At 20.1% G+C, this 17179-nt stretch overlaps 3 protein-coding genes and 1 pseudogene across 3 annotated transcripts in view, besides 1 other annotated feature; 2 read left to right on the plus strand and 2 right to left on the minus strand.

Annotated features, from left to right (window-relative positions):
• Positions 1-924: 924 nt before the first annotated feature.
• On the plus strand, positions 925-12486 carry PF3D7_1008100 (zinc finger protein, putative; the record flags this gene model as incomplete). The annotated part of the gene is made up of 1 exon (XM_001347328.1): positions 925-12486. The coding sequence occupies one exon, from the start codon at positions 925-927 to the stop codon at positions 12484-12486; it is 11562 nt and encodes a 3853-aa protein (XP_001347364.1).
• Positions 12487-13411: 925 nt separating this feature from the next.
• PF3D7_1008200 (endonuclease, putative) lies at positions 13412-14578 on the minus strand (the record flags this gene model as incomplete). The annotated part of the gene is made up of 1 exon (XM_001347329.1): positions 13412-14578. The coding sequence occupies one exon, from the start codon at positions 14576-14578 to the stop codon at positions 13412-13414; it is 1167 nt and encodes a 388-aa protein (XP_001347365.1).
• A 1507-nt stretch (positions 14579-16085) lies between these two features.
• PF3D7_1008300 lies at positions 16086-16193 on the plus strand (annotated as a pseudogene).
• Positions 16086-16193: a sequence feature (AP-5 complex subunit sigma-1, putative, pseudogene).
• A 691-nt stretch (positions 16194-16884) lies between these two features.
• PF3D7_1008400 (26S protease regulatory subunit 4, putative) overlaps positions 16885-17179 on the minus strand; it is a gene marked incomplete at both ends in the record, with an annotated part of 1462 nt that continues 1167 nt past the window's right edge. Inside the window, one exon of the mRNA XM_001347330.2 lies at positions 16885-17179. This exon is cut by the window's right edge and continues 1006 nt beyond it. Coding sequence (XP_001347366.2) covers positions 16885-17179 — 295 coding nt within the window.

Here is a 17179-nt window from a genome sequence, read left to right on the forward strand (position 1 = left end):
TTTTTTTGTTTATAATAATATTATAATATTTAAAGGAAAAAGAAAAAAAAAATAAATAAATAAATAATGTTAAAGCGCATGAAACATTGATATTTCAATATTTTATATGTTATAATATATATATATATATAATATTATATATACATTATATAAATCTTATATATATATTTATATATTATATAAGAAGATTATTTCTTAAAAATATAATATTGAAAATTCGTTCCATAATTTTTGTGTGCATATTATGTTGAATAAATAATATTTTTAACAAATTAAAAAAGAAAGATTAATATTTTATGTACATATGTAATATATATGTATGTATTTATATATGTATGTATATAAATACAACTATTGTGAACTATATATATATATATATATAATTTGGGTCACATTTAAATTTTTTTCGAAAAAAAAAAAGGAATATGTAATATTTATAATATTACAAAACTGTAATTTTTTTTTTTATAACAAGTATATATTATATACATACAAAGATTTGAAAAATAATAATACTGTGATAAGAATGAATATTTGAATAGTTCGATGGGTAGCATTTATAAATATATGAACTATAAAAAAAAAAAAAAAAAAAAATTCAAAATATATGTATATATATATATATATATATATATATATATGTATTCATCTTGTAGCACCTTTTATCAAAAAAAATAAAAAAAATGAATGAATATATATTGGCCACTTTTTAAGGCAATTATATATATATTTAAATATATATATACATATATATATATATTTTTTTTTTTTTTTTTTTTTATTTTTAATATCCTTGTTCATATATACATATATGTAGATATATATATATTATATACATATTTGTTTATTTTTTTTTTTTTATGTATCTACCCTCGTTCTTGTCCTTATATTTTATTTTTAAATTTATGAATATTATATAATTTTATGATGGAAAGAGGAAGATCAAATTATAGACGTAATAATGAAAATAATAATTTTAGAGAAGGAAATATAAAAAATGAAACAGGAGATGATAATCATTTTTGGACCAATATCGATAATTATTATTTTTGTAATTTTGATAAGAGTATAATATCAGCATTTGAAAATCATATAAAATGTACAGATTATATTTGTAATAAAATAAAAAAGCGGAAGATAAATAAAAAATTATTTAAAAATATTAATTGTTATAAAAGTTCAGTAAAAATAAAATTAAATGGAAATGATAAAAATGAACATAATAATAAGAAGCTTGTTTGTGCAGGTACAAATATGCAATATGACAATTATATGAAATTCAATGAAAATAATATGAATAATGTGAATAATGTGAGTAATATGAATAATAAGAATAATATGAATAATATGAATAATATGAACAATATGAACAATATGAACAATATGAACAATATGAATAATATGATTAATATGAATAATATGAATAATATGATTAATATGAATAATGTAAACCATATGAATAATATAAATCATATGAATAATTTAAATCGTATGAATAATATAAATCATATGAATAATATAAATCATATGAATAATATAAACCATATGAATAATATAAATCATATGAATAATATAAATCATATGAATAATATAAAGACGAGTGAGAATTATAACATTTCAAATAATAATAACAAATGTATTCAAAATAATAATATTAATGATAAAATATTAAATAATCAAATTCAGAATGTTATGACTTTTGATGATAAAAAATCTATTCTTGAATTTATGCCTATGGCGAAAAATGAATTATTATTAAATACATTACATCACTTAAATTTAAGAAATGAACATCCTACAAATCCTTTTCCGAATATGTATAGAAATCCTAATTATTTTAATAAAGACGAAAATTATATGTTTCTTAAAAATCAAGGTCCTATAAATAATTTAAATAATAATGTTCTTCCTAATAATAACAACCTGAATAATTTGAATACCCATGTGAATAATCAAATGGTAGAAAACAATAATAAAACGATGCCTATCCCATTGAATAATCTAAATGCATACACAACCAATAACAACGATAACAATAATAAGAATAATATTTTATTAAATAATAATGAACATAATAACAATCCAGTAGGTGGCACGAATAAATTATCGGATAAAAATTTGGAATTCTTACAAATAGAAGAATTACATAACAAAGAAGGAAATAAAAATACAAACGATCAACAAGTTATTCTGAAGGAAGAAGAAAGAGATATTCAAGTTAATTCAAATAATGAAAAGACTACGAATGAAGAAAACATATTATTAAATGATTTACAAAAAAATACAAATAATAATGAAACATCAAATGATACAACACCTTTTAAAGATGTTAATGATGATATTAATATTCTTAAGGAAGAAAATGAAAAGGAAAATGTTATAAGTAATAAAATAAATTCCATTAATTTGGCTCATTCCACCATACAAAATGATAATGAAAGAATAAATAATGAGGACAATAAAAATAAAGAAAATGTAACTATTCAAGATAATTATAGTAATAATAATAATAATAATAATATCAATAGAGGGTGTGTATTGAACAAAAACCAAAATAATATAAATAGTATGAATAACATAAATAATAATAATAATAATAATAATAATAATAATATGAACAATTTTAATAATTTTCATCTAAACCAGAATGTACCCAATAATGATATGTTTAAACAACCTCTTTTATTTAACAAGCCAAATATGATGAACATGCATGCTTATCATATGAATAATATGAACCCTAGTGAACCTCCGTTTTTTAACGGTCCAATAATTAATAACAATAAACAATCAGTGCAAGGATATATAAATCCTATGAATCATAATATGGTAAATATGTATAATTCATTCAATCCTAATATGAGAAATGATATTATGAATAAACATATGATGATAACACCAAACAATCTAAATATAAATGATGATAAAAATATGACAACGGATATAGATAAAACTGGATATACGTGTCCATCTAATATGTTACCTTATGATAATATGTTAATAAATAATCAATTTAGGGTTAAAGATCCACATGCATTTATGAGAAAAAGTCACGAAACGCGCATTAGGAAATTTAATGAAAATGATATAAAAGATGATAATAATGATGATAATAATAATAATAATAATAATAATGTTAACTTGGATAAATATAAAAGAAGCACAAGAAGCTCAAAATATGATGATAATTTCTTCAACCCTTTTTTAAATAAGAAATATGATGGCCTAGGGAAATTGCCATATATACAAAATAAACCAATACCAAACGGCTTACATATATCTATCTATATTCCCCAGTCGTATGATTTTACGGATGAGGTTAAAGATCAAGATATAAAAACATATGAAGACACAAATAAAAATAATGATAAGGTAAATACAATATGTGACGAAATTAAAAATACAGAACATACAGATCACGAAAAAGATAGAAAAAGTGTATCATTTGAACAAGAAAAATCGGAATTAATCAGCAATGAAGAATATATATATGAAAGAGAAACATTAGCTAGATTATTAACAGAAATAACCTTTGGTGATAAGAAAAATTTGTTTAATCCTAAGATGACTAGTGAAAATAAAGAAAAATGTTATAATACCATATTAAATGAACTAAAAACTTATAAATCATTACCAATCATTTTGGGTAATATTTTACCTTATTGGACAAAGGATAAAAATATTAAGAAAATTAAAAAAAGCATAGAAAAGATGAATAAAAGAAAAAAAAAAGTAGACAATCCACAGAAATATCCAAATTTATTTTATAAAATTAAAAATTTGAAAAGAAATAATGATAAGCTGAAATATATACATATAAGTAATATTAATAAAAAAATAAAAAGAGCAATGATGAATAAACAAAACAAAAAAAAACAAAATTATGTTTTTGAGGATGAACTTAACGATTTAAATCAAATAAATGTAAAACAAGAAAAAAAAGATGAATATGATAGATCAATTAAAACAGAGAATAATGAATCTTCTGCAAAATTAAAGGATAATATGAATAACAGTAAAAACAATTCTCAAAATCTAACGAATACTGATATAAAAGTAAAGAATGAAAATAAAGATGCTATTTATGATGATGGTCATAATAATATACAAAACGTAGAGATAAATAATAAAAATAAAGAAAACAATTATTATACTCATAATAATGTTCAAGGCGAAGTTTTACATAATTATAAAATTGATAAGGATGATAAAAATGAAAATAAATTGAACTTGATATACAAAAATGTTGATAATGAAGAGAGAGGTAAAAACGAATCCAAGAATGTAGATTCGTTTGATGAACATATTGTTATAAATAAGAATAATAATATAGAAGAAAAAGATACAAGTTCTTTTGAACATAATGAAAAAATAACCACATCTATTATTAATAATGATAAAAATGAAGAATTAAATAAGGAAGATGGTTATATATATAAAAATATAAAAGGTAATGATACTATTAAAGATGGGGAAAATTATATTCCTCAAGATATAAATGATGATGAATATGACGATAACCATAATGATCAAGTTAAAGTTCAAGATAAATGTATTAATTATAAAGAAAATCACAAAAAGAAAGGAGCTTTAAAAAAAAAACGAAATCTTTTAAGCAAATTTGATTTTTTAAGTAATTTCCATTTTGATATGCCTTATAATAGTTCTGTGCCATTTAATAATTCGATGTTTTCCTTACAAAGAAATCAATATAAATCATGTGTTTACTTTGAATTTGTATTAACGAATATTAACTTGGACAAATACCGAAGAGATATTCTTAATGTTAATTATAATAACAATAACACAATTACAAAAAGGAAGAACATATATTGTATAAATTTTAAAAAATATTATAAAAGTTTACAAAGAAAAAGAAAATATATAAACCCAACTAATAATGGAATCAATTCAAACACAGACAATATTAATAATATAAAAAGTCCAATAAATAAAAGCTCTTCTCTATGTAACAATAATATACAGAATAAAAAGGAAGAAGTCAATCTTACATGTAATATGGTTATAAATAATAATATAAAAAATGATAGTATAATATCATCATTGGATGTAAATAAAAATTCATACAACAATAAATTGAGAGAGGAGAAGAGAAAAAAAAAAAAAAAAAAAAATTTTATGTTAATAAAAAAGAAAAAATATATGGAACATGTGAATGATATTTTTGGTATTAGCAATATTAATAATATAAGTAAAGCTAATATACAAAATTATGAAAATATTGAAAATATTAACAAAGAAATTTTTGTATTATTTTCTCGTTATGTACATAATATTAAACAACAAAAAAAAATTATAGGTAAATTAATAGGTAATATTAAAAGTGAAAAAAAGAAACCATATAAATATTGGTATTCTATTGAAGATAAAATGATTAACTTTTATATAAATGAATATTTAAAAAATAAATTAAATACTAAACATACATATACTATATCAAAACAAATTGTAGATCTTTTAAAATTAAGATTGTTAATTAATCATAGTTCTCTTTTACCAAATAGCTGGACAGAAAAAGCTTTATGTAATATTTGTAATATTGGTGAAGATTGGGAGGATAATCCTATCGTTTTTTGTGATTGTTGTTATACACCTATGCATTCATTTTGTAGCGGCTCAAAGAATATTAAAAATTATAATTCAAATAAAAAAGAAACTACAGATGATGAAGATGAACAACAAGATCAACACCTACAACAAAAGGTAGAAAAAGATAAAGATAAAGATCATAATAATAGTACAAATGTATATATTAAAAATCAAAATAATTTTATAAAAGATTGCTATAGTCATGATCATCGTCATGGTAATAAAAAGAAAAAAAAGGATGACAAAATTAATAATAAAAATAATCACAAAAAGAAAAATAAAAACCATATGACACCTAAGATGAATTTTAATATTATGGAATATCTAATGTCTGATAATTATATTCATATTAATTCTCCTCAAAGTTGTTTTAATACATTAACCATAAAAAATGAATTACATGAATCTCCAGGTAACACATATGATTCAAATGATGAATTTTTAAGTAAACACAATAGTAATGAAAATTTAAATATTAATCATAATAATTATAAAAAGGAAAAAAGTGACTTTGTTAACAATAAATCTGATGATAACACAAACAATAATAAAAATAATGATGACGATGATGATAATAAAATCGTTCATGATAATGATCATAATGATGGTAATATATATAATAATAGAAACTCTAGTTTTATGAACTCCCTCAATAACCATGAAACAATCATAAACAAAAACAACATAGATGAAGGTAATATAAACGATATTCTAGATAAAGATAAATTATATATTGAAGAAAATAAAACAAGTGTTCAAGAAACAAGTAAATCAATAAAAAATCATAATGTAACAACAGGAAGAAAAGAAACAAAAGGAACTATACAAAAAAAAGATACTATAACATCATCTAAAACTAATAAAAATAAAGAATTACATGAGAAAAATGTTGATGAAGAACAATGGATATGCCCCTTATGCTCATATTTAAGAAGTCAAATTTTCTTTATAGACGATGTTAATGCCTTTAAAATTATTAGACGCTTATGTTGTCCAAGAAAAAAAAAAGATATAGACCTTTTATTTAAATCTACAACGAATGAATATAATATTAACACGAACCACAACAACAAGAACAACCATAATAATAACAGTAATTGTAATAATAATATTATAGATGATTTAAAAAGGGAAATGAATTCATTTAATGCTCCAGAAGAAATTATTGTAAATAAAGAAATATTAAAATTAACACATAAAAAAAAAAGTATTGTTTTATTATTTGATACACAAAATGATATACAATATTATAAAGAAAAATATAATATCGAAATAAATGATGCTCAAGATTTTTTTGAAAAAATTGTTCTGAAATATAAAGAAAAATATAAATATATTACACTTTTCAATTCAATTGTTGTTAATAAAATAGAGGGTTCATTGAATATGTATGAATATATTTATAAGAATTTTCAATTCTTTAGACAAGAAACCTTTTGTATTACTGAATATGTAGATGATTCTGATGATGAATCTGATAAAGAAGAAACCAATATTACGACAAATGTAAAAAGTGATAAGAAAAAAAAAGATTTTGATAAAGGTAATAAAATGATAAAAGAAGAAAAAATTGATAGACGTACAAAATTATATAGGTTATTACAAAGTAAATTACATAAAAAAGAAGATAGAAGAAGAAAAAAATTTAGAAATAGAAATAAACTTAATATAAATAAAGATATTAATAAAAATGGAGTTCCCAATATTCAAGTAGAAATAAAAAGAAGAGGTAGACCACCCGGAAGTACAAAATTAAGTAAATTACTCTTACAAAATAATTTCCCTATAAAAAGTGATAATATAGTAAATGATAACACATCTTGTAAGAATATAACAAATAATGATGTAACAAGTAATATTTTAACAAATAACGTTATAACAAATGATAATATTACAAATAATATTATTACAAAGGATATTATTAAAAATGATAGTTTTAATAATACTATTCATAATTCGGATATTTATACAAATAACAATCAAATATATAACAACACAAACATACAAAACAATACTTCTACAAATACTACTGCTACGAATATTACTGTTACAAATACTGCTGCCACAAATATAATTGGTACAAATACTGATTCAACAAACACTGCATGTACAAATATTACTACTACAAATACTAACGACAACAATAATGATAATAATAATATTAATAATAATAATAATAATAATAATAATAATATTCTTCCTAATTATGGTGCTTTAATAAAAAGTGAACAAAATAATTCCCTTGCAGATAATAAACCCATGTACGGCATGAAAAGAAAAAAAAGTTCAGATTATAATTGTGTAGAAAAGAAATTTAATTCTAATAATTTTTTTCTCCATAATGATACAAAACTAAGAAATCATATCTTTAGTACATATAATGACGAGTTCGAAGAAAATAATTTACTGTTAAAATATAATCATAATAAGAACTGCTCTTTTGTTTTTAAAATACCTACTTGTTGTATATGTGAATTTGATGCTTTTTATATAGGTGGTGGTCCTATAAAACGAACAAAAAAAAAAAATGAGTGGTGCCATATTAGGTGTGCCTTAATAAGTAATTGTATTATTAATAATAAAATAGAAATAAATAATAAAGAGAAAACAAAATATAAATGTTCCTTATGTTTAAGAACTAATACTACAGGTATTATAAAATGTAATGTTCCAGATTGTTATAAATATTATCATATTTCTTGTGCTACTTCATCACCTAAATATTTAATAGAATTGAATGACGAAAATAAATTAATTTTATTTTGTTCAAATCATTCCCAAAGAAAAGCTCCTACGGAAATTTTAAGAAGATATCAAATTCTACGAGAAAAAGAATATAATAAAAATAAATTAGAAGATAAATTAAATATTTCTAAAATGTTTGATGCTTATTTACTACAATCATATTTAAAAGTTTGTGATTTTAAATTGTTCAATTTATTATCTTTATCATCCTTATCTGTATTTGATAAATTTGTTCACTTTAATTATGATAAGTTTAATGAACATGTGAAAAAATATAATATTAATCTAATGGACGATTTTAATAATGACATTTATCAAAACGTTGATCATAATCCATTTTTAAAAGAAGCAAGTAATATGTTTAACAATACATTGGAAGTAACAAAAGTGGGAAGAACGAGGAGGAGAAGTTCGAACGGTAGTAATTTTATTAAGAGAGATCAAAGGGATGACAAATTGGAAGACAAATTGGAAGACAAATTGGAAGACAAATTGGAAGACAAATTGGATGACAAATTGGAAGATAAATTGGAAGACAAATTGGAAGATAAATTGGAAGACAAATTGGATAACCAATTGGATGATAACGAACTAGAGTCAAAAGAACATTCATCAATACATCTTTACCAATTAAGTGATGTAAATCAAAAGGAAGAAAAAATTGGAGAATCCGAAAACGATTATGAAGGAGAAAGGGAATTTTTAGAACTAGAAAACAGTAATAGAAAGAAGAACGTACAGATTGATATATTCGATATAGAAAATATAAACAGAATTAGTAATATAAAATGTAATAATATTATAAGTATAGGTAATTTCAAAAATATATATAATGAAAATTTATTAGATGAAGATACTTTATTAAAATTATTATCATATGATTTCTTAAATATACAAAAGGATATACAAGAATTTAATAGTAATATATTAAGTGATAAATATAAAAAATTAAAAAATTTTGAAAATATTTTATGTTTATATCCATATTTTAATGATTATCAATTAAGAAAATTATCAGAATTGATTTTAGAAAAAAATTCATCTACCTTATGTAAAATTAATAAAGATGATGATAATACCTTCATTTCATCATTTAATAAATTTTTATCTTTATTAAATAATAAAGATTTAATGTTATGTAGTGTATGCTTATCTAAAGCAAGCTATTCTGATAAAAACAAAGAAGAGAAAAAATTAACAGAGGAAAAAATTCATTTATCAACTGTCGAAAATAATAATTTATCCAATAGTCAAATGACCCTCAAATTAAGAAAATTAGCATATGCTAATAATATAAAAGAAAGTTTAGAAACAAAAAAAGAAAGAAGATTAGGATCATTAAGTGTTCTAAAAAAATGTACCATGTGTAATGTATATATATGTTATTTCTGTTGTCACAGAATGAACATAGATATAATGAAAAATTATTTAAATAATGATATTAAATTATATAATTCTTTCAGTGCCTATAATAACAATATTAATAAAAATAATCAAGATAAAAATCCATTCCGTGTTAAAAGGGTAGGCCGACCCAGTAAATATCGACCACCAATAGAACCACCCCCTAACCCTGATAATATAAATAGTAATAATAATAATAATAATAATAATAATAACAATAATGATAACAATAATGATAACAATAATGATAACACTATTAATAATAATGATTTAAAAATTGATGATAAAGAAAATAAAACCAATATTTCTCAAGAAAATATTACTAATAATAATTCAACTACAAATAATAAAACCCAAAATAATAATTATACGAATGCATCTAGTGAACAACATACTAGCAATAATCATCAAAATGAAGTTGAAGACGAAAATGTAAAAAAAAATAATATAGAACACGTTCTGAATGATCGTAAAAATGTTCAAATTAATGATAATATCAAAGAACAATCGAACCTTGATAACAATCATAATAGTTCTTGTACCAAAAATAACGATATTCATTTAAATGATAATATAAATTATAATAATGAAAAGACTCTTGTAGAAAATAATCAGATTTGTAAAACTAAAAGAACTAGTGGAGGTATTTTTAAAAAATCAATTGATTCAAGTACATTTTTAAATTGTGATAAAAAAGAAAATGATAATGAATTTGTTTGTCCTAGATGTGAATATTTCAAAGTAAAAAAGAAAATAGGATTCTGTTCTTATTGTCCTAGATTAGATGGATTCTTAAATTGTTTTGAAGATAAAGGCAAAAAAGAATTATTATTTGGTCACCCTAAATGTATGGAATATGTAAATACTGCTTATGCTAAAAAAAATAGTGTTAATGATGTTAAATCTGGATATAATAAAAGAATTTGTAGTTATTGTAGAATAAAACACGGAGTTGTTATTACATGTAGTAATACTGATTGTGATGTATCTTTTCATATATCTTGTGGTATTTTGCTAGGTTGTAAAATGGATAACTTTTTTGGTAGAGTTGATATTTATAATCCGAAAAAAGCATATTGTTTTAAACATACATTTCAATATTGTAAGAAAAGTAATTTTTTAAATTTTATTAATGCAAATAAATTATTCTGTTTTGAGAACTTTTTATATAATCCTTTTAATCATTTATATAATTTCTTAATTGGTACTTATGTATTTAATCACTTAAATAAAAAATGTTCTATTTATTTAATGAAACCAATTAAAATTGAAGAACAATCATTTACAAATATATTTGAGAAGACACAATTAAATATTTTAAAAAAAAATACCAATATGTTAACAAATGATATGAAACGATCACCTAAAGGTAATAATAAATATAACATGGATAATAGAAAGAAAATGAGCCTAATCAATAATATGAATGATAGCAAAAATTTACTGGATCCTTCTTCTTTATATAACAATGATTATAGTAATAATAATAATATACATAAATATATTAAATTATCAAATGAAGATGATAATTCAAGAACACCATCTAATACATTGGCTAATATGCCATTCGATATACAACATGATAATATTAATAGTTTCTATAGTATGAATAATATGAATAATGTGCATCCTAATTTTGGAAGCAAATTTAATAATAATCCATTATTTTTAGCTAACAAAAATAATATGCATAATACAAATAATCCATTATTAAATTTAGATCATGAACATAACAAACAATCATTTATGAATACTAATAATAATAATGTGCCATTTAAAAATAATAATAAAATTTTTGTTGATGATAATTTAACAGAAAGTGCTGTCTCGATTTTGTCAGAAAATGAAACAGAAGAACTTAAATCATTTCAAAATGTTTCCCTTATCAATTCAAGAAGTAATCCTTATATTAATAATATTATACAAAACAGTTTTATGCAATATGTGAAAAAATTCCAAGGAAATAATACCATGCCACAACCTTTTAATAATAATGCAATCCCTAATCATTTTCTTCCTATGTATAATATGTTCAATTATCCCAATGCTCAATATCAAAATATGCAAAATGTGCAAAATATGCAAAACAATATTATGAACAGAAATGCAAAATTTAATTTTATAGAAAATAAAAGGAAAAAATATCTATATCAAGATAAAAATGTAGAAAACACAAGGAAGAATGCACTCAGTGAAGGAAATATTTATGCCAATGTAGATAATGGAAAATTACAAAAGGTAGATGGAAGGAAAAAAAGAAGATATCATAAAAGTAAAAATACACAAAGTATTAATACTGGAGAATTAACTACTTTGACTAATTCTAATTCATTAAGTATAAATAATATGGATAAATTCAATAAAGAAAATATATCATCTAATATGAATAATAACCACAATCCATTTGTAAAAAATAATATTATGGAAGAAAAAAATATTAATGCTAAAAATAGTTTTTTCAATGATAGCAATACTAATATCTTAAAAGAAGAAAGTAAAGTTAATATTAAAAAATGTGAAGATACTGTTGATGAAGAACAAATATATTGTCCAGTATGTAAGTCATATTATGAAGAATTAAGTGATGGTTCACCAGCGGACGGTTTGAATTGGATTGGATGTGATAAATGTGAAAAATGGTATCATTGGATATGTTGTAAATATTCTGTTGATAATCCGCCAGATATTGAGAATGACTGGTATTGTAATAGTTGTTTGAATAGCTAACCTGGACAAAAATAAATAAATAAATAAATAAATGAGTAAATATATATATATATATATATATATATATATATTTATATATGTATATATTTATATATATGTATATATTTTTTGTTATTAATATATGTTTTTCTTTATATTAATCTATTATATTGTCTTTTAAAAATGTTATATTTAATTTTTCAATTTATTTAATTGTTTTATTTATATTATATTATTTTATTTATTTTATTTTTTTTTTTGTATGACAAACTAATAATGATATTATTATTTTAAAAAGTATATATTTAAATTATATAACAATAAGACACTTTAAAAAGTAATCCTTTATTGAAGATATTTTATAATATGTCAATAAAAAAAATATATCCTTCTTTTGTTTTTCAAAAGGAAAAAAGAAAAAACATAAAAAAATAATAAGAAATAATAGAAACTGAAAAAAAAAAAAAAAAAAAAAAATTGTAAATAAAAACACAAAACAAGATATGAAAAATAGACATAATTTATTAATAAATGAATATTGTGATTCTCATATTTTTCAAATATATTAAATGAATTAAAAATATTATAAATTGAATTATATTTAAAAAATTTTCACATATATATATATATATATATATATATATTATAAATGCACATATATTTTATAAAACAAATGTAAAACCTCCTACACACACCAATTAACTATTCTACCCAAATTCCTTTTATGTCAATAACCTGAAAAAATAATAATCTTATAACAAATTTAATATTTTTGTAGCTAGCCAAAATCAATAAAAACAAACAAACAAACAAAAAAAAAAAAAAAATTATAAATCGCTACTTAAATAATTCCATCTAGCCAAAACTAATGAAAAAAAAAGAGCAAAAAAAAAAAAAAAATTTTTTTAATTCATCAATAAAGTATTAATATCAAGCGAAAAACTGTTCAGTAGGAATTGAAAAAGACTTTTCTTGCCTGTTCATAGGTAAATTCATTCAGAATATAATCATTTAAAGACATAGATGTTCCATTTAATTTTTGATTAAATAATTTGGAATTCTTATATTTATTAAAAGCATTTGATTCTAGAAATGTTTCAATAGTTTTATATTTTTTTATAATTTCATGGGCTTTTACAGGACCAATACCAGGAATTTTTGCACTATAATCACAACCTGATAAAATACAAAAATCTATGAATTGCTCATAATTTATATTTAATTCATTTAAAAGTTCTTCTTTATTTATTATGTGTCTTTTTTTTTTATTTGTTATAAATCTTATTAAATTAGGTGCACCAAATGCTAAGGCGTCAGTATCATCCGATACAACGATATCTCTTTCATGAGAACATTGAATTGCACATTCTTTTTCTGCATCATTTTTTGTAATAAATATAGGGATATTTTCTAGTAATAAATAATTGTAAATATCATTAGCTGTTTTGGAATTTATTTTTATAAATATATTTTTCTTAAATAAATCATGTATACCATCTTCATCTACAATAATTTCCATTTGATTTTTTTTTTTCAAATTTTTCTTTTCACAAATATTACTTATATTATTCTTTTGATCACATAAAAAATTATTAACAATGTTATTCTTTTTAAAAGTATTATTAATTGTATTAGTATCATTTACATTAATATTATCATTACTTTTTAAAATATTATTTTTTGAAGAATCCACATTTAAAATATCAAATAAGTTTTTTTTTTTTCTGATAGTTTCTCTTTCTTTCCATACATGCTTTTTACATTTATAATCAACAGGCTGTAATTCACACCGCGCACCAATATCTTCAATTATATACAGTGTGTTAATTTTTAATGATTTAAAATATTCATGTTGATTTTTCAATAATTCAATACTTTTTTTAATAATATATTGTCTTATTAGTATATGCGTTGCTAATTCATTCGCCTTATATTTTAAATCACGATTTTTATCATTTATTATGTGTTTCCAAGCAACATACATAAATTTATAAATAAAAAACGTCCCATCGATAATAAACTTTTTACCCTTAAAACTATTTATGTCATCAATCTTTTTTATCGTACTAGGAATTTTCTTATTTATAAATCTTACTAGTCCTTTGATGGTCATAATATTTCGTTAAGTTTTAAAGAAAAAAAAAAAAAAAAAAAAAAAAATATATATATATATAGTAAAAAAATGGACATACGTACAAAAAAATAGGTGACAATTTTGGAAACTAAAAAAAAGAAATATATATATATATAAATATAAATATATATATATATATATATATAATATACTTGTAACCAATAATTATAAACATTAAATAATATTCAATGAACTATTAAAAAAATGAAATAACTATTTTATGTATCAATAATGATCATATTAAAACTTTAATAATATATATATAATAAATATATTGATTCACCAAATGATTTTATAAATGCATTTTTTTTTGAACATATAAAAAAAAAAAATATATATATATATATAATTTTCTTTCTTAAATGTGAAACTATAAATATATAATTATATATAATTATAATAATATACATATAAATATTATTATTAGTCCTCATATCATATTACAGTTGTATTTATAAATGTGTATATTTTTTTAAAGTTATATTTATTTCTCTCTTCAATTAATACCACATGATTTAATAATATTTATTTTGTTAAAATTTTTAAATAATTCTTATTAATTCCTTATACTATTTACATTTGTGTGTTACCATTTTGTTTTCTTATTTTTCATATCAATCTTAAATGAACAAGTGATAAACCAAATATATATACAAACTATATAATAAACATATAAGTATTAAAATATGTTAATAGTTTATATGAATATTTCTAATTTTTTTTTTTTTGGCCTTATTAATTTACCTAATAATATATTTTTTATAATGTAATAATTTTTTTTTTTTTTTTTTTTTTTTTTTTTTTTTTGTGTATTCCTTTTTCGTTCACACAAAATTATATATAAATATATACTATAATATATATAAATATATATTATATTATAATAATTTTTACACATCATTACATCAATTATTTTTTTTTCTATTTTATTATATAATAGTTATATTTTTTTGTGCATTATTATTTTCATTTTTGCATACATAGTGTATTTTTCTTTTTTGATTCATTATCTTTTATTTTATTTCATTTTTTTTATATTTTATTATTATATTATTTTATTTTTTTTTTTGTTATAAATATAATAGTATATGGAATAATCTTTCATTTATCAGAATGTATAAATAAATATTATTTTAGTTTATATTATAATGAAAAAAGTAATGATGATAAACAACATAGTAGACAAGCCGTATAAAATGAGAATCATAAAATACTTGTTAAAATAGTCATAGATAATTCTTTTTTTTTTTTAATGTGTTATACATAAAAAATTTTTATTGGTTATAATTAAAAGAGTAACTGAAAAAATAAAGTATATCGAAGTTGATAGAAAAAAAAAAAAAAATGAAAATACGACAAAAGGAAATAAACAAAAATATTTAGATGTGTTTAACATTTCTCGTTCAAAGTAAACTCCAACATAAAAAACATTACCACAAAAAATTTATATATATATATATTATTATATGATTATATTTGTGATTGTAAAAATAGAAACAATGAAATGAAACTAGATAGTGAAGGAATCTTTAAAATCGTAGACAATAATTTATTTTAAAATAAAATAAATATTATGTGGAAACTTTTAAATAAGTAAAAAAATTAAAAATTAACAAGGAATTAAGTATATTTTATGTGTTTACATGAAATAAAAAAATGCACCTTTATTTTAATTCTTATAACATACATATATATATATATATTATTAAATATGCAAAAAAAAATGCTTATTGTAAAAATGCATGAATACACAATAATTTTATACAAAAAAATCAAGAAATGTTTAAAAAATAAACGTAACGTTAGATAATCCTATTTTTGAAGGTCACTATATTTTCTTATTTAAAAAAATTAAAAACAAAAATATTGACACATATATTATTGTTGTAGACAATGATAAAAATTAACTAATTATTAAGAATAATATATTTATATTAACTTAAAAATATATATATATATATATCAATATATATAAATGCCTATTCTATAAAAAAAACTAATATATTTATTATAAATATTAAAAATTATTTTATTTATTATATAAGAGTATGTACTATATATATATATATATATATGACATATTTATTATGAGTTTTTTTTTTTTTTTTTTTTTTTTTTTTTTTTTTTTTGGTGTTGAAAAATAAATTAGAAAGAAGAAAAAAAAAAAATTACGAAAAAATTATAAAATATAGACATATATACATATTGTCATATAAACATTATAATGATTATTTATTTTTAGGCCTTAAATTTTGTGTTCGTTTACTTTTTTTTTTTTTTTTTTTTTATAAGTATAAACCTTCTGGTATGTTTCCTTTCTTTTGGAATAATGCCTTATCTCGTGCCTTACGTAAATCTGCTTGTGTTATTTTCATTCGTCTTTCTCTAAGAGCTAGGAGTCCAGCTTCTGTACATATAGCTTTTATATCAGCACCTGATAATTCATCTTTTGACATAACAAATTCTTCTAAATCTACATCAGGAGACATAGTCATTTTACTAGTATGTATTTGAAAGATTCTTCTTTTTGTTTTGGTATCTGGGTTAGGTAATTGTATTTTTCTATCAATTCTACCTGGT

This window comes from Plasmodium falciparum, assembly GCF_000002765.6.
Source record: "Plasmodium falciparum 3D7 genome assembly, chromosome: 10".
Classification (NCBI taxonomy): domain Eukaryota; phylum Apicomplexa; class Aconoidasida; order Haemosporida; family Plasmodiidae; genus Plasmodium; species Plasmodium falciparum.